Source organism: Ammospiza nelsoni, chromosome 4, assembly GCF_027579445.1.
Source record: "Ammospiza nelsoni isolate bAmmNel1 chromosome 4, bAmmNel1.pri, whole genome shotgun sequence".
Classification (NCBI taxonomy): Eukaryota; Metazoa; Chordata; class Aves; order Passeriformes; family Passerellidae; genus Ammospiza; species Ammospiza nelsoni.
In genome coordinates, this window is record NC_080636.1 from 76,093,835 (window position 1) to 76,109,702 (window position 15,868).

At 35.4% G+C, this 15,868-nt stretch overlaps 1 protein-coding gene across 5 annotated transcripts; it reads left to right on the forward strand.

Annotated features, from left to right (window-relative positions):
* Positions 1 to 4: 4 nt before the first annotated feature.
* Positions 5 to 12,846, forward strand: CEP44 (centrosomal protein 44). Of its 5 annotated transcripts, none has more exons than XM_059470514.1 (11): positions 5 to 187; positions 1,738 to 1,880; positions 2,476 to 2,623; positions 3,555 to 3,701; positions 4,578 to 4,685; positions 6,113 to 6,256; positions 6,620 to 6,829; positions 9,486 to 9,555; positions 11,438 to 11,565; positions 11,818 to 11,855; positions 12,646 to 12,846. In XM_059470514.1, exons 2-11 carry the CDS (start codon positions 1,792 to 1,794, stop codon positions 12,752 to 12,754), a joined length of 1,191 nt encoding a protein of 396 aa, XP_059326497.1. In that variant the 5' UTR covers positions 5 to 187; positions 1,738 to 1,791; the 3' UTR covers positions 12,755 to 12,846. The 5 variants fall into 5 exon arrangements, 4 of the variants coding, with proteins under 4 accessions (XP_059326497.1, XP_059326499.1, XP_059326500.1 ...); XM_059470516.1 differs by lacking the exon at positions 5 to 187 and adding an exon at positions 624 to 711; XR_009418306.1 differs by lacking the exons at positions 5 to 187; positions 1,738 to 1,880 and having other exon boundaries at positions 2,047 to 2,623; positions 11,818 to 11,955.
* The last annotated feature ends 3,022 nt before the right edge of the window (positions 12,847 to 15,868 follow it).

Sequence of the window (15,868 nt, forward strand, 5' to 3'; positions counted from 1 at the left end):
TGCTGGAAGTGACGTGCGCGGGGAGGGACGCGCGGCGAGCGGAAGTGCCCGTCGGGTGCGGCGGCGGCAGATTCGGTCTGCGCCCGCCGCACAGCCGGGGAACGGCGGAGCTCCGCCGCGCTGCCAGGGAGCGGCCGCGGGGCCTGGAGCGCTGCCAGAGAGCGGCCGCAGGGCTCCCGCCGCGCGGGTGAGCGTCAGCGTCGCTCTCGGGGCGCGTCTGTCCCCGCCGCGCGGGCCCGCTCCTAGCCCGGGGTCTCCCTCTCCTTGGAGACGGCGAGTTCCGGGGAGGGCCCGGTCTCCGCTCTTGTAGGGGCGAGGAAAGGCGGGTGGGCGGTCGGCCCCAGTCCCGGTCCCAGTCTGGCGAGTTTGCCGCAGCGCCCTGGTTCCGGGACCGCGGCCCGCCTTGCCGTGTCCTGGCTGGGACGCGCTGTTTTTCCGCTGGTGCCCAGGGCAACCCGCCGGGGACGCGCGGTGCCGTGTGCCGCTCGCTGGTGTGCGAGTGTGCGAGTGGCCTCTGCGCCGAGGGTGTCGCAGCTGGCACGGCGGCGAAGTCCCGTGTTTGTCGGTGATGTGTTTGCAGCTCTGCGTAATGGTGTGATTTACCCCAGCTGCCCTCCCTGTGCTACAGGAGAGTCTAGATTCAGTTGGAAGAAATCAAAAGTCTAGTTGTTGGGCATTTCAGAGACAGCGTTTACAGTGTTAACATACTTGGTAACTTGCATGGGGTAGTTATTTTAGTTTTTGTTTATTTTGGTTTTTTTTGTTTAGTTTTTACATCGATCCTTTGAATATCTATCATACACATTTTTGACAGTTGTTCTTTGAGCCGCTTCCTCAAAGCTTTATATTATGGTAACTTGAAACTTTGTTATACTCGATTTTATTCTTGATAGCCAGCGCTCTGTAAATTCTACAGATCTCTACAGACAAAAGCTATGTATCTCATTTTACGGGGTTCACCTTCCCAAGATTTGCTGCCGGCTTGACTGTTACTTTTATAAACTCTTAGACTGTTTTGTAGTGACAGTAGTTACCAGTTTTTACATCCAGAGGTCTGGTGTAAAAAGAAAGGATTGTTGATACTTTTGGGAAACAGCCTATATACGATCAGACAAAATCCTGTGGGAGTGTCTTCTGTGACTGTTTGCATTGCAGATTAGAGCTTCAGTTTTATGTCAGATTCTTTGAGATTTGTCTTAATAGCTATTTAAATTTGCAAAACCATAGAATGGATCGCATTGTAACATAATGCAGGAAGAATAGCTGCCTCAATTTCCAAATAATTGGTTAAATTATTCCCATTCTGACTTTGAAAAGTAAGTATTGTGTACTTCTGTTTAGTGCAACTAATAACCCAAAACCTAATGGTTAAATTAAAGAAACCTGATGATTAAGTAGGAAGAAAGTCCTTTTAACAAGGGCAAAACACATGGGAAGAGCTTACTCTTGAAGATTGCTGATCAAGCACCACAGAAGCACAAGAAGAAAAACACCCATAACAAACCCAGCCCACTGTAAATGTAACTGTTTTTTGAGACCATTGCTTCATTTATAAACTGTGTGACCGTGCCTCTTCACTGCTTGCATTGGTAGGCTTCAAAATACTTGTTTTGTAGCAAGAAAAGAATTTTAGTGAAAATAGTGGCAGGTAATTATCTCCTAGGTTCTAGCAGAAAGTTGAATTTAGGTGATTATTTGCATTTTGTAATTTTTGTGTACATAATTTTTTTTTAACAGATGCGCTTTTTTATGTTTCTTTCATAACCTGAAAGAGGAATAGCATTTGGAATAATGGCAACAGGAGACCTAAATGGAAGTTTAAGAAAAATAGAACAAGGACTTCGCTTGTTAAATTATCCACGAGATGTGGATTATACAGTGTAAGTGGCAGTGTGAAAACTTATGCTAATACACGATGACAGCAAGATGTGTAAGCAAGATATGTATAAGGATTAGCATTGCACCCAGTGATAAGCAGAACATTACTGGGAACTTGGGGTGTGGTCTGTGTGAACTGGGATGTAAAAGTACACAGTTTTGCTCTTCTGAGCAATCCTTAGAACAATCCTGGGCTGTATTACTGTCTTGCTCTTCTTCTGCTGTTCTTGTCTTTATTTTTGTTAAGGTCACCTTTTGGATTTCTTCAGAAGCGCTTCCAAAACTTCCTTCAGGAAATTTCATCCTATAAAGATTAGAACAAAAAAATGGTCTGAATGTTGAGCTGGAAATGTTGGTGGGCTTTAGACTTGACAGTGTTTAAATTATATGTAGATCACAATAACATTTTTTTGAGCATTTTACAGATAACAGCAAAGATGGCTGAATGAGAGATGCCTGGACAATGAGACCTTACAATGAAAGATATTTAGATAGAACCTGCTGTGTATTTATTCCTTTCAAGTTAGATGTTGGAACTCATGTAATGAAAAGCTTGTGTTATCTTCTGCTGTATAAAATACTTTTGTTTCTTTATAGGTTAGTAAAAGGGGATCCAGCTGCATTTTTACCTATCATCAGCTATTGTTTTACATCTTTTTCAACTTGCATAGCAGAGCTTTTGGTAAAGTGTGATGTGGAACTGACAGCCAAGAGCGACTTGCGTTTTATTGAAGCTGTTTATAAGGTATCCCTTCATGTTCTTTGCTAAAGAAACTTCGCAGAAATTAAACATTTGCTATGAGCTTTACTAGAAAGTTTTTGGAAATGAACTTGAATTTTAGTTCTATTAGGATTTAAGATGGGTATTAAGTCACTGTGTGCAAGTTTTTAGGTTTTAATGAAAATAAGAATGGGTGGTGGTAGCCAAATCTCAGTTTTGAGACATTTGCAGAAACAGTAATATTGTTAGATGTTAGTTTTGAAGAACACAGCAACTTTTATTGGCCAGAAAGATTTATAGAAGTGACCTTGGCAAAAAACTTAACCACCAAAAAAATCACAAGGAACTCAAAAAATTGTAAGCACAGTTTAGAAATACCGCTATTTTGAAACACTATACCATTTTAATACATAAAGTTGAATATTAACCTTTTATAAACCAGAATAAAATTCTTAACTGATTGAAAATAACTTTGAACTATCCTTAAAATGTACAAAAGCATGTTTTTATGAAAGGTGGATTGATGAATTAAGAAAAAGTGGCTTATTCAAACGAGGTTTCCATCTGAGAGGAAAGGCTTCTTTAGGAGCCTTACGTAGCCCTCTGATGTATTTGCTGAGGTTAATATAATATTTTATTGTAAATTCACTTTAAAAGCTCTTAGTTTTAATTTTTTTAGTATTAATTTGTATAGTCGGTTATTTCTTGAATCTTAAGACTGTGAGTTGAAGTTTACAAGAATGGTGTGAATGGAGGAGATATGTTGAAGGCCTAGTTAAAAGGAACAGCTATATATTTATTGATTTATGTAAAAGTAATCAAATGAGAAAAGGCTTAACTGCTGAAGTGCAGAATGAAAGACAAGATTGTAGTAAAATAAGAATATGGGCATGCCATTTCTACAGCAAATTGTGAGGTGATTTTGAAAGTGAAGTAAACTCTTATTTTGTTGCAGTTTCTTCGGGATCAATTTCAGTATAAACCAATTTTAACAAAAGAGCAGTTTCTTCAAGTTGGCTTTGCAGAAAGAAAAATGCAAATTGTTTGTGACATTATCAACTGTGTGGTGAAGAAACATAAGGAGTTGAGTAACTCTAGTAAGGTACTGATCAAATGGTTGCCTTTTTTATAAGTTTCTTTTGACGTGTTTGATGCTGCAGATAAACTGGTTTTCAGCTTATCTTTGAAGATGCAGCATTGCTCATGGACCAAATAATGGAAAGTTAGTATGAAGTTTCATTGTAAGATGCTTGAATGCTTTCATTCAAGACATGAAGCTGGCAATACTTTGTAGTACAAAAAAATCAGAATGAAGATAAATCTGATTGTTGTTTTTACAGTAAGTGGTATATTTTCTTTTACACTTCTTGATACAGTGAACATGTGAATTAATAAACTTCTCAGATAAATTTAAAAGCAAAACAAAATCTTCTCATGTTGAATTTGTGTAACAATTCAAAAATGACGCTTGTATTTGTTTCTCAAATCTGATTATTTTCATCAATGATACTTATAAGGGCATTATTTTTTATCAGCGTGTGTGGTGTATCAGTCTCTGCTTTAATGAAAGGAATTTCCAGTCTTTATATTTCACAGGATTTTGTTTCCTTGGAGTTTTTAACAAGTCTTTAGGACTTCTGCTTACTTAATTTGTCAGTTTTGAAGATATAACTACATTTTTTTTGTATTTGTTTTACTTTCAACTCTGGTGCCAGTTGTCTTTTCTATTTATAACCATCTGTTGATGCAACCTAGCATAGGTATGAATGAGTGTAAAAGTATGGCATTTACTTCTGGATCTGTATTCTCTATAACTGGGTCTTATTTAATTTTTTTATATGTTATTGTACTACAGAGGTTTAAATGTGTTTGTGTGTGTGCGCCATGAAATATTCCTGTCAGTCAGTGATGGTGTTAGAAAGTGAGGTGTGGAATCTTGAAAATTTTCCTGTGTTATTTTCTTCTGTTCACTTTGGAGGTTAAATCCCAAACGAGAAAAAAAACCAGACCTCTTAAATCTGAAGTATGGTCAAATTGTGGTAAAGGTCTTGCTGATCCAAGTCGCAGTGCTCTGAATCCCAAACAGGTATGAAAATAATTTTTATGTTTTATCTCGTTTGTAGTAAGTCAAGCTCTTGCTGAAATTTTTGCTTTTGTTTTGGTTTTAATGCTTAATCAAACCAGTTTTGATGTGGGCTGGTGTGTGTTTGTTTGTTTGTTTTTCTCCAAAGTGTGGTTGGCTGAAATAATAGCTGAATACAGAGGTTGTTGCCTCTATTTTACTGAGTAGCTGATCTCAAAATCTTGCTGGTAATGACCTAGTGCTGCTGTTTGTGCTATATTTGAATTATATCAAGTGTAAGGGAGAGCAATGGGAAAAGATACAATGGCACAAAGAAGAACTGTATGGTGTTTGAAGAGTGAAGTGTGCTTCATGTGTTTGAAGAGTGAAGCATGTGTTTCAAACACAGCTTTCAAAACACTGTTTGGTGTTTTATCTGAATCTGTTCAGGAAGTTTTCATAATGTAGCATTCCTTTTGGCTTTGGTTTTACAAAGGTAAAATGATTATGCATTAAGTAAAAATGTCTATACGTTATTCCACTCCTGACATGTGAAGGAGGCAGCTTTCCTGATATTATCTACTAAAAGGGCGCAAAATAAAATTTTAGAAAACTTCTAGGACTATGATTGCATGCTAATAGCTGGTGGTTTCTACTTCTAAGGAAAATACTGCTTTTATCAAGGAAAACTTTGTGAAGAAAGTGTTTGGAATGGCTTCTCTGTCTCTTCTAGCTGTTAATAGTGGCACTGCATGGGATAGATACGTGTGTTTTAAGAATTCCCTAGAAGAGGAAAGTTTCAGCTTAACTAAAACATTGAGGAATTTCTACATGTTAAGATGCTGCACAGAACTAGTGATTGTGCATTCTTAATCATTTTGTGATATTATCATAAGATTTAATCCACCTGAAGAAATTGCAAAATTTCTCTTTGTTTTCTCTAAGGGAAGTCTTCAAAGGAAACTAATGTATATCTCATAGAACTATTTTGCTGACAGCTGTCAAGAAAAAGGAAGAATTCTAATCTTCCTATTTAAACCTTTTTTGTTCTTAATGTTTTAGTCATGGGTTTGATGTTGAAACTGTCTATACATATGAATTTCGCTGTAGGTAATAACATATTTTCCAGTCCACACTTAGAAATCTAAGAACCTTTAAATTAAAGGAGGACATGAATGTCTTCATTACTGTTTGTGGTAAGAAAACAAGGTACAGAGTATATATGGCAAAGTGCATGCATATTTGTTTTACAGTTCCTTCAAGTCTGTATGATTTTTTTAAAAATTAAACTGCCTGCTCTTGCTTTCTGTATATTGTAACCAGTTGGGATAAGATAGTTAGATTTAAATAAATATTGAAATTATAGGTCTTACTTGGCTAATGAATGGAAATATTATTGTTATGAATAACACCAGCAGTTGTGTGTGTTTGTTTGTTTGTTTGTTTTTTAGCATACTCAAAAGAAGCCTTTAGTTGAACGACACTCAGGAAATGAAGTTAGCGGTGATCTTTGTCCACTACCCCTTCCAGCACAGGGAGGGACTGAGGAAGAATTGTCCCCAGATTATGATATTGTGGAAGTTAACTGTGAACAAGTAAGGACTTCTATTTTAAGATGTCTTTTTATTACAGGATTTGTCTGAAGTGATAAAGGTTTTTACATTATAGCTATACTTCAGGAGCATGCAGCGGATATTTAATAAATGTATTGAAAAAGTAGGAAAAAGGAAAAGTCACTTAAATTGTACTGTCTCTTTCAAGACACAGTTCTGTCAACTGCTTCTTTTAGAAGCTGTGTTCCCTGAGTAGGCATATTTTGGTAATTCTGGAAGAAAAATAATTTTCTAATGTAGCAGGATGTGGTTACTGAACTTGAAGATTGCGCTTAATTTGTTTCATCAAGCGATGAATTGTTTCTGTTTTGAAATTAGAGGATATGTTCTTATCGGTATTTTCAGGTCATAGAAGAAAATTCACAAATTGAGTTTTTAAAGAGTCAGCTTGCAGATTTCCAGAAAAAGCTTCATAAGCTAGATTGGATGGAAGATAAGCTACAAGTTTTAGAAGAGAAACTGCAAGGAAAGGTGATCGTAGATGAGAAGGACTGGAATAACTTACTGAATCGAGTTTTGCTTCTTGAAACAGAACTGTTGTTACAATCCAGACAGGTGTGTTAACTTCTCTCTTAATTCTATAACAAAAATTGCCCAAACATAATCTTGTTGGTCTGTTTCTGCCCTCCCTGCCTCCTGATGTGTTTTTGTCACTGGTTTTAAAAGTACAATCTGAATGCAAGTGCTGTTTATGAAGTTGATGGGTTTTTTTCTTAACTGTTAAATTCTGTTCTCTGAGACTTTATGAACCAAAACTTCCCATCTGTTCTCATTAGTAATGATTCAGTGTAATTGTATTTACTACTAAAGTTATAGAAGAAAGTTTTTGAACATGGAGTCTTCATTCTCTGCAACAGATAGTGACAAAAATGGATGGCATGCACAGTGGAAAACACAGGGTTAATCAAAAAGTTATTTCTTATTTTAGTCCTATGTGTAATTTGTGCATCCTTGAAATTTCTAGTCTAATGAGTGGGGTTTTTTCTCCTATTCTCACTCTCTTCCCCCACTTCCTATTTTTTGTCCGTGATGTTCATTGCATTTTTGAATGTGTGGAAGTACTGCAGTTGTGATGTGGCTACATTTGGCACAGCAAATAAAGCTTCTTGTTGCCTTAAGACTAGGTTGTTTTTCATGCTGTTGAAAGGTCCTTGTGTGCACATTATGTACTTTGATGTATGTACACATGTAAATATTTTGAGTTGCAGTGAACCATAGCATCACTTTGAAATTAATCATGTGATCCAAAAATTTTCCCTAATGTATCTTGTGTATCCTTCAGACACTGTCAGATGCTTTCCAGAAGTTGAAAATCCTTGTGGAAAATAGTTGATTGGTGTTGCATTTTTCTTTGCAGCTGTAAAACTGTTGAATTTATTCACAACCAGGAGCTCTGTGCATTTTGCTGACCCCACTAATTTGAAAATGTTGCTAGTACTTGTATACCAGACATGTTTTACTGTGTGCCTTGCAAGTGTGGTGGTTATGCAAAGTCTTGAAATAGACAGGTGTTCAAACTGATCACTAGGTTATCTCTAAAAGCTGTAGCTCAGTTAGTAAGGATAGATATTCTCAATCACTTAAAAAAAAATTAGATCCTTAGTAGTTCATGTGATTTTACCATCTGAAATCAGAGTCTTATGGATCAGTAGACATGTGTCCAACTAATACCACCAATGATAATGGGTTTTTTTTCTGGCAGCAGTCTCAAGAGGCCTTCAGGTGAACAGTCACAGACAGTTTTTCTCCTGTTTCAAATGTATTCTTTTCAAGAAATTGCTGTAGCACATGGGAAAGCTCATGCTTCAGACTAGACTTGTTTTTTTGTTTTTGTAAATTTCTTCACTAACATGTTTATTGCAGTTGTTCATATGATTGGAATAGTACCTGGAAAATACTCTAAAAAATATCACTGAGAAGTTTCCAGTGATAATTATATTTCTGTACTGCATGTTACTGAAAGAATTCACCTGCAGAAACAAGTTCAGTTATAGTTTCTGTATGGCATTCTATATACAAATATATAAGACTATATATATGTTTTCATAGTCATCAAAGCAACTATTTTGCAATAGACATTTGAAAACTGCTAAGAAATAATCCTTTAGGCCACAGAGTTGGTGCTTTTTTGTTTAATGAAATTGCATCCATGTTGTGCTTCACACATACAGAAACAATTCAGAATTACTCCTCTCTTACTCTTGCACTTTACAGGGAATTTTTGGCATCTAGCCAACATAGCGGGAACACTCTAAGATCTGTCTTTTGCTGTTGCCAAAGTAGCAGCAGCTGTGCATTTATGTTCTGGGAAGGTCTGAAAGCTACCAAATCCATTTCAATGAAAGGAATTGAACAGACATAATCTCTGCAGATTCTATTTTTGTGTTTTTTAAGAGATGGACATTATTACAGTTTTTTTCCAGCATTTTCCCATACAATACCTACTATTTCTCCTTTGTTAATTTTTTTGGGTGTAGTATTCAGCTGTTACTCCAGTATATAAAGTGACATATTTTAAAGGCTGAGGTATCAAATCATAATGATTACTCATTGGTAAAAAAAAACTAGATGTTGTTTGAATGTTTTATTTTCTTACTTTGAAATTAGAAAGTTGAACTCAAAAATACTATTGTTTCCTTGCTTATGAACAACCTTTTTAAAGTTACATCAAGTTAAGCTGAGAATGTTTCTTAAAAGAGCCCTCTCTCATTTAGGAGCCTGGGAAACCAGCTTAAAATAGTCTTCTGGGTTCTAAGCATTTAGGTGCAATGAATTTCATTTAGTCTATAGGCTATTTTTTTAGGAACTTCGGACTCTACATTTGAATATCAACAGGCAGTAGAAGAAGGCACACTTACTTTAAGCTAATGGCAACCAATGTTGAGATGAAATTATTAGCACAGGCCAAGACCGTTCTGATTGTCCATTCTGCTCATAAGTAGGTTTTATGCACTATATTTTGACCTGGTTTTGACCTCATCATGAACAGCAATATTGATGTTTTAAAAAATGCCCGTTAAATAGACTAGTTTTTTAATGAAGTGCATTTATGGAAATGTTGAATTTTTTAGTTGTGTGAAGATATTTGTGCAGTGCCAACATGGTGTAGCAAGCAAATACACACATACCTGATACTTAAATATAGTTTTGTTCAGTCAAAAGATTATTTAAACAGGGTGTATGGCTAAAATGCAGTAAACTTGTATTTCAGAGAGACTTTCTTAAAGACTTCAGCAATATAAATCAAAAAAGAACTTCTAGTAGCATTCCAGTTTCCCTTGGTGAGTATTAATGATTTCCCTTTTAATTAATGTAAATATGCTAAACATTTCTTGCTGACCTTGACTAAAATAGTTAAGTAGGTAACTGCAATTTAGTGACCTCTGAATTTAAACCCATCCTGCAGATAAGAAGTTAACCTCCTCGTCATTTCATGTTTCTAACTTATTCTTTATATGATTTAGTTGCTATAGCATAGTAAGTAATAGTTTAAAATAGCTACTAAAAATATCAAAGATGCAAATTAAGGTTCTGTTACTAAAGCTGTGAATAACAATACTGTCATTTGGACTTTAAAGCAGTTATCATCATGTTCCAAAAATGCGCTGTTCTCAAGCACAAATGGAGTTATTTTTGCTGCCACTAATATCTTTTAGGTTGCTGTTTTCTTCTTTAATGGGGCTCAGACAAATAATGATTCATAATCTTTGTTTGTTTTCAACTCACTACTAAATGTTTTCTATATTTCTGTGCTCTGAAGCAGTTAGCAGCTGTCCAACTGGCATTTTTGATAAACTTTCTTGTTTTGAAGAGAAAGTCAAAATCTTTTTCTTCCGTTTCCAACTTCCGTTTAATTTTGATAACCTACAAGAAGTAAACAAAGCAGATTTGAGTGGGAAAGAAGTTAAAAGCACTGCTCAGGCCATGAGTAATTCATCTGTCTTCCTCAATGGTAGCTCTTTGGCCTTTAGCTCTATTAGCTCCCTCTGTTCTCCTCCTTGATTTGGCCTGTTTCCCTTGTGGCAGCTGTTATTCCTACCGCCAGTGGTAAGGAGGATATTCTATTTTCCATTCTCACATATTAGGCTTTTTTGTCCAGTGTGGGGCTTTTGAATTGTAATTAAAAAGGAGTCTCAGTAATCCAGTTTCCATGGAAATTAGGAAGGCAGTTCTTGGTTAGGTCAATGCTTGTTTTTATCATGGAGTCTCAGAAACGGGACCTTCATTTTACAGGACTCAGAAAGCTTGCAACATATTTACTTCCTGTGATAAGTTTAGTGGTGTGTTACTGACACTTGAGGACTTTGTAGTAAGTAATCAGGCAGATGGTTTTTTGAAAGAGAATTTTCAGACTCCCCAAATTCTGAATTTGTTTTTTCTGCTTTTCTAAAATTCAGGAAATTTTAGGCATGAAAGTTATTAGGACAGTCTTAACTCTTTTATCTGAGAGTATAGTACTTGGGATCCTTTCCAGCTCTTTTTGGTTGTTGTACTCTTAAGAAATCACAGCTGTACCAAATAAAAAATTTTTAATTTTAGGTATTTAAAAACAGTTTATTATGAATTTTAGATACAAAATAGTGTAGCTACGTTTGTTCCAAAGGTATGATGTGTAGATGGTGACTTTACTAAAAATGGATATGGGAACATGTGTTTTTTCGAGATACTAAATTCTCTTCCCTGACAATAGTAATCTAAAATTACAAACAATATCACAGATTCCAAATGAAAAAAAGAAGAAAAAAGAGACAAAAATTCTGCTACTTATAAGTCAGGTTACTTTGCACAAATTAAAGACATGTTTGAGCAGGCAGTTTACAATAAAAATAATGTAAACTATATGAAATTACTATTAAAGGTTTGGCAATGTAATCAGATGTTCATAAGCTTTGATTTTATTCTAATCAGGAGAAAATAATCTTCTTAGTAATCTTTAGAATTTGCTTTTAGTATATTATATATATTATACATAGTGTCATATTGCACTTGTTTAAAAAAAATGAGAAACCTATTTTGGACTCCCATAGTAGCTTTTTCCTTCCCCTCTTTATACAATGCATTCTCTTCTGTTATTGCCTACTGTAAATCACATTATTTGATAGCTGACCTTGCAAAAGAGAGCAAGAAGGCAAAGGTGACATAAAACTGAGCATTTCTCTATAGATACGGAGAGGAATGAGGAGATGCCAGGGAGTCGTCTTCAGTCGTCTGGATGCGGTTCACTGTTATCCACAGACCAGTCTCCCAAAGACATGACCATTAATTCTCATGATCTGACAGACATTTCAAAGGTAAGTAAAGCTGGTGAATGCTCAGTTGATTTCCTTTGAGGTCAAGAGAACAAGTAAGCATTGGTTTTAGTTGTATATACTGGTAGAAAAACAAGGAAACTGTGCAAAACTACCACTAGTTCTGTCTCATGAAAATACTTTTCATATGTAAACACTGCTTAAACTCACATTTTCTCTGAATTTAAATTGAAAGTCCATCTGAAGAATGTAAGCTTTGAAGAGTTCACTAACTATGTTGCTTTTAAATTGTAGGAGACAATAAGACAAAGAATGGAAAAGATAAGTAAAATGTAAGTAATAGGAAAGGGCAGCAGGAATTTATTTCCCAGGAGGGAGTTGTACTGGACTAAGGCGCACAGAGAATGTACATATGTGTTCCAAACCTCAAAGGTCTGTACATCAGGTGTGGCATTTCCTTATGGCTCTACTGGATAATAAATCCACTTACAGTTTTGTATTTGTGGGATGAGTCACTGTTTTGGTTTCTAAAAAGCAATAGAAAGCACTCTTAATAGTAATAACTAGAGAATAAAGAGTGTTTAGAATTTGGTTGATAAGAAATAGGAATATTATTTATTTCCTGATTTAAATTCCCTGGTACTTGCAATTTTTCTTCCTGAAAAGTACCTATTATCTTAACTGGTTTTTATTATTTAAGGAAATGTAAAACTAATTTCAGCCTAAGCATTATAATAACTGTATTAAGATGTATTTGATAATTATTCCGAGATCTAGAATAAAATTTTTTGTTATATTTTTATTATACTTGAAGAGAAATGTGTTGCTTTATCATGTTTCTCTAGCAAGAGATTTCTATAAGTGTGTGGCCTATAAAAAGCTCTGGCCTTTTCTGTAATTTTAATTTTATTGTGTGGGTTACTTCTTTTTTCTGTACTTGAGGTTTATTGATAAATGGTAGGCATTTAAGATAGAAATGAATTGCAGGGGAAAAGGGTGGGATGAGGGAAAATGTATGGGGTCATGCTGCTTATTAGTATTTTGGATAATTAGGAAGTTAAAAGCAAGTCAGTTATTTTGTACCCTATTTTATTAAGGTATGTAAATAAAATTTATTTTCAGAATGGAAGAAACCTTCAAATTGTTCAAAACACCAAGCCCACCTCTGGGAATACCTGCAAGCACAAGTCTTCAGAGCTTGTCTCTGCAGCCTTGTGGATACCAGAAATAATCTGTATGTTTGTACAGCGTTAAATTTTTAATATATCAAATTTGTAATGATCACTATTGCTTTTATTGTTTTGAATAAATATTTTACTCATGCATCTGTGTATTGATTTCCCTCCCCACGACCACAATTTTTGATTTTAAAGACTATTCAAATAGCTTCTTCCCCCCTCCTTGCACTTTTGTAAATTGAAGTCATTACAGCAGTGTATTCTTGTGTTGACATTTGTTAGCAGTGTGCTGAGTAATATGTTTTTTAAAGTGTGTGGGCTTGAGGACTGTGGTTTACATCCTGTTGGAAACATTCCAGCTGGAACTTGCATATTACACCCAAGAGGCATTCTTACATACCATCCTACCATCTGTACTCTTGAGTAAGTCTTAATAAAAAACTTACATACACAGTTTCAAATATGTACCTTTTTTGCTGTTTTTTTTTTAATTTTATTTTTAAATATAAGTTTTCATGCTGAGCCGGAGAGCACCAACACTTTATGGCTTCCATTAACACTGACAAAGTGGGGGTCAGTTTGATCCTAAACACAAAAATGTGCAAGTAAGTCCACAGACTTTGACTGCAAGAGATGTGTTGAGTGTTTTAGTGCTCTTACCCAACACATTTTAAGACCAGCAGCACAGATGGAGACCAGTCTGTATACAAAGAAACACATTTTCATTATTTGAAGCCATATTAAGATTTCTGTTTAGAGACATAAGTAGATGTAAGACTTGCATAAACACATGATCAAACCAAAGATGTGTGAGGCTTGATTAGATTTATTTAATTGTTTATTGCTTTTTGTAAATTGGTAGCCTATCATATCAAGGCTCCTTTGTGTTTTAATACTTCAGTTTAAAAGATTTTTGGAGTTTAATATTACAGACCAGTTGTAATTTTTTTGGGGGCAGAGTTTGCAGATGAAGGCAAAAGCAGCTGTTTAATATGCTGTAAAAAGTGATTTCTATGTTTTAACAATAATTATGATTTTTTTTCTATAACCATATGGAATATAAATGGACTTTATTTTACACAGAAACAGAAGAGTTTATGGCGATCTGTGATGTTATATGAACTAGTTCTGGGTTTTTTAGACTTTTGTGACTTCTGTGATTTTTCAGTTGTTTAAAAATAAAAGAACCTATAAAGATTGGATCGTAGGAATGTGTTTTGCTCCTTAATTGAAAATAGGCCTTGCAAATCACTGTTCATTATTCTAACAATGAAAAGAAATGATGTTTCCTTCTAAATGTTAGAACCATTTATGTATAGGACTACAGCACCATCTTGTGGAAATCTTTATTCAGTCATCAAAGAAGTAAAAATTAGTATTTCTGTCTTCTTTAAGCTGCTATGATCAAATATTTTGAATTATCTCTCTCTTATTTTTCCTCTTTGCCTTGAAGTCAGAGATGCTTTTATGTTAAGTAGGATATTTATTCTCTGTGATATTTGTTAAAGAGTGTGGCAGGACAGAGAGGAGTGACAGCTGTTTACTGATGCCATGGCAAAAATGAGAAATCTTAGTATACTTGATTCAAGTTACAGAGACTTATCATTGAATGCATCTGGGGAATGCAGCGTTAGGAAAAGTTCTTTCTCTCTGTGTGCAATTCAATGTAATTTCTATGTAGTACTATAAAATTGAAAACCCCAAGTTGTTAAATTATTTACTTCTTCCAGCAACATATACAGTACTGAAAAACTAAAACCAAGGGTATGGACAAGCTGAAGTTTGAGCAGTGCATTATTGTCTTGCAAAGGTTAATTTTTCTGGAGAAACAGGAAAGTAAGATGATCAAAGTATATTAGAAGCTACTAACTGTGGAAATTATTTAGTTACTTTGTAGTACAGATGCTTAAAATTCTTTACTAATCACTAGTGAACAGGGCTTGAAACAGCCTTTTTCTATCAACTACTTGTTTTGACAAGTTAGGCATCATTGCAAACAGTTGCAGTTGTAATATATTCTACTTTAAAATAATTTATTTGCTAAATATTTGCAGTTATCTTTTCAAACACTATGCCACATATACTTTCTCTTTAGTGGTTTTTTTTTTTTAGTATCTTTTTAAACTTTGTGTGGTGAAAATAATTTATAATCCTCAGCAAATTATGGTTCCTCAGGAAAAGTATTATATCTGCAAAAATGGTTTAATGATAGTATTTTGCTTCTGTGATGTGTAGGCAGATTTCTGTGTGACAGAGATCTGTGTTGTGTTCTTTGTGGGATACTGGGGATGATGCATTCTTGTCACCTGTGCCAGATGAGCAGTCAATACAAGAACAGTGATTAAAACACTTTTAACTTGAGTGACCCAAATGGGGAAAGTTGTTGTTCCAAACCTGTGATATCCCTTCTCTGGAGCATCCTATGGCTTATTTAATGAGGAGTAGTAAAGTTAGTGTCTGTGTTTAGGCAATGTGACCTTATCTGATAGAAAAATGCTGTATCAATCATTGCAAAACGCATTCTCTAGACAATCTAGAGCAGATGCTTGATTTGGAAGTGGTCAAGCTTTTTATTCTCTAGGAGCAAACTGCTCTAGTTAGAGGTTCAGAATTAGCAGTAGTGTGTAGCCCTGATGTTCTAATGCAGCATTGGGTGTTGGTTTTCCTCTCCCCTTTCCCTATGCAGTTATTTTAAAGAAAACTTATACTGTAAAGCAAAATCACTTGATGATAGACTCAAAATCAACAGAAATATAATGTTTCCAATGTTAGGTTTATAATGATAAGTTTTTAGCATAAGCAATGTCAAAGAATATTATGCCTCAGGGTATTTTAATCAAAGGTGAAATTCTATTTCTAAAACATTCCGCTATGTCTTCATAAACTTTCACACTTACGTGTCTGTTCTCTTACCTGGTGTTGCTGCACTGCATTGAGTGCATGTTGAAATATGAACTGGGATTAAGAGTTAGAGAGCCTTGAATACTTTCCATGAATGCTGAGAATAGTTTCACAAAGCTGAAGTTTTTGGCAGCTTAAGGGATTTCCTCCCAGTGCTGATCATTCCCATCTGTCTGTGTTATCAACTGTGTTTTGTAACTGATGTGACTTAAATACACCCTTCTGAAAATAAATAGTGAGGGTATTGGTTGTATTTTTTTGGCTGG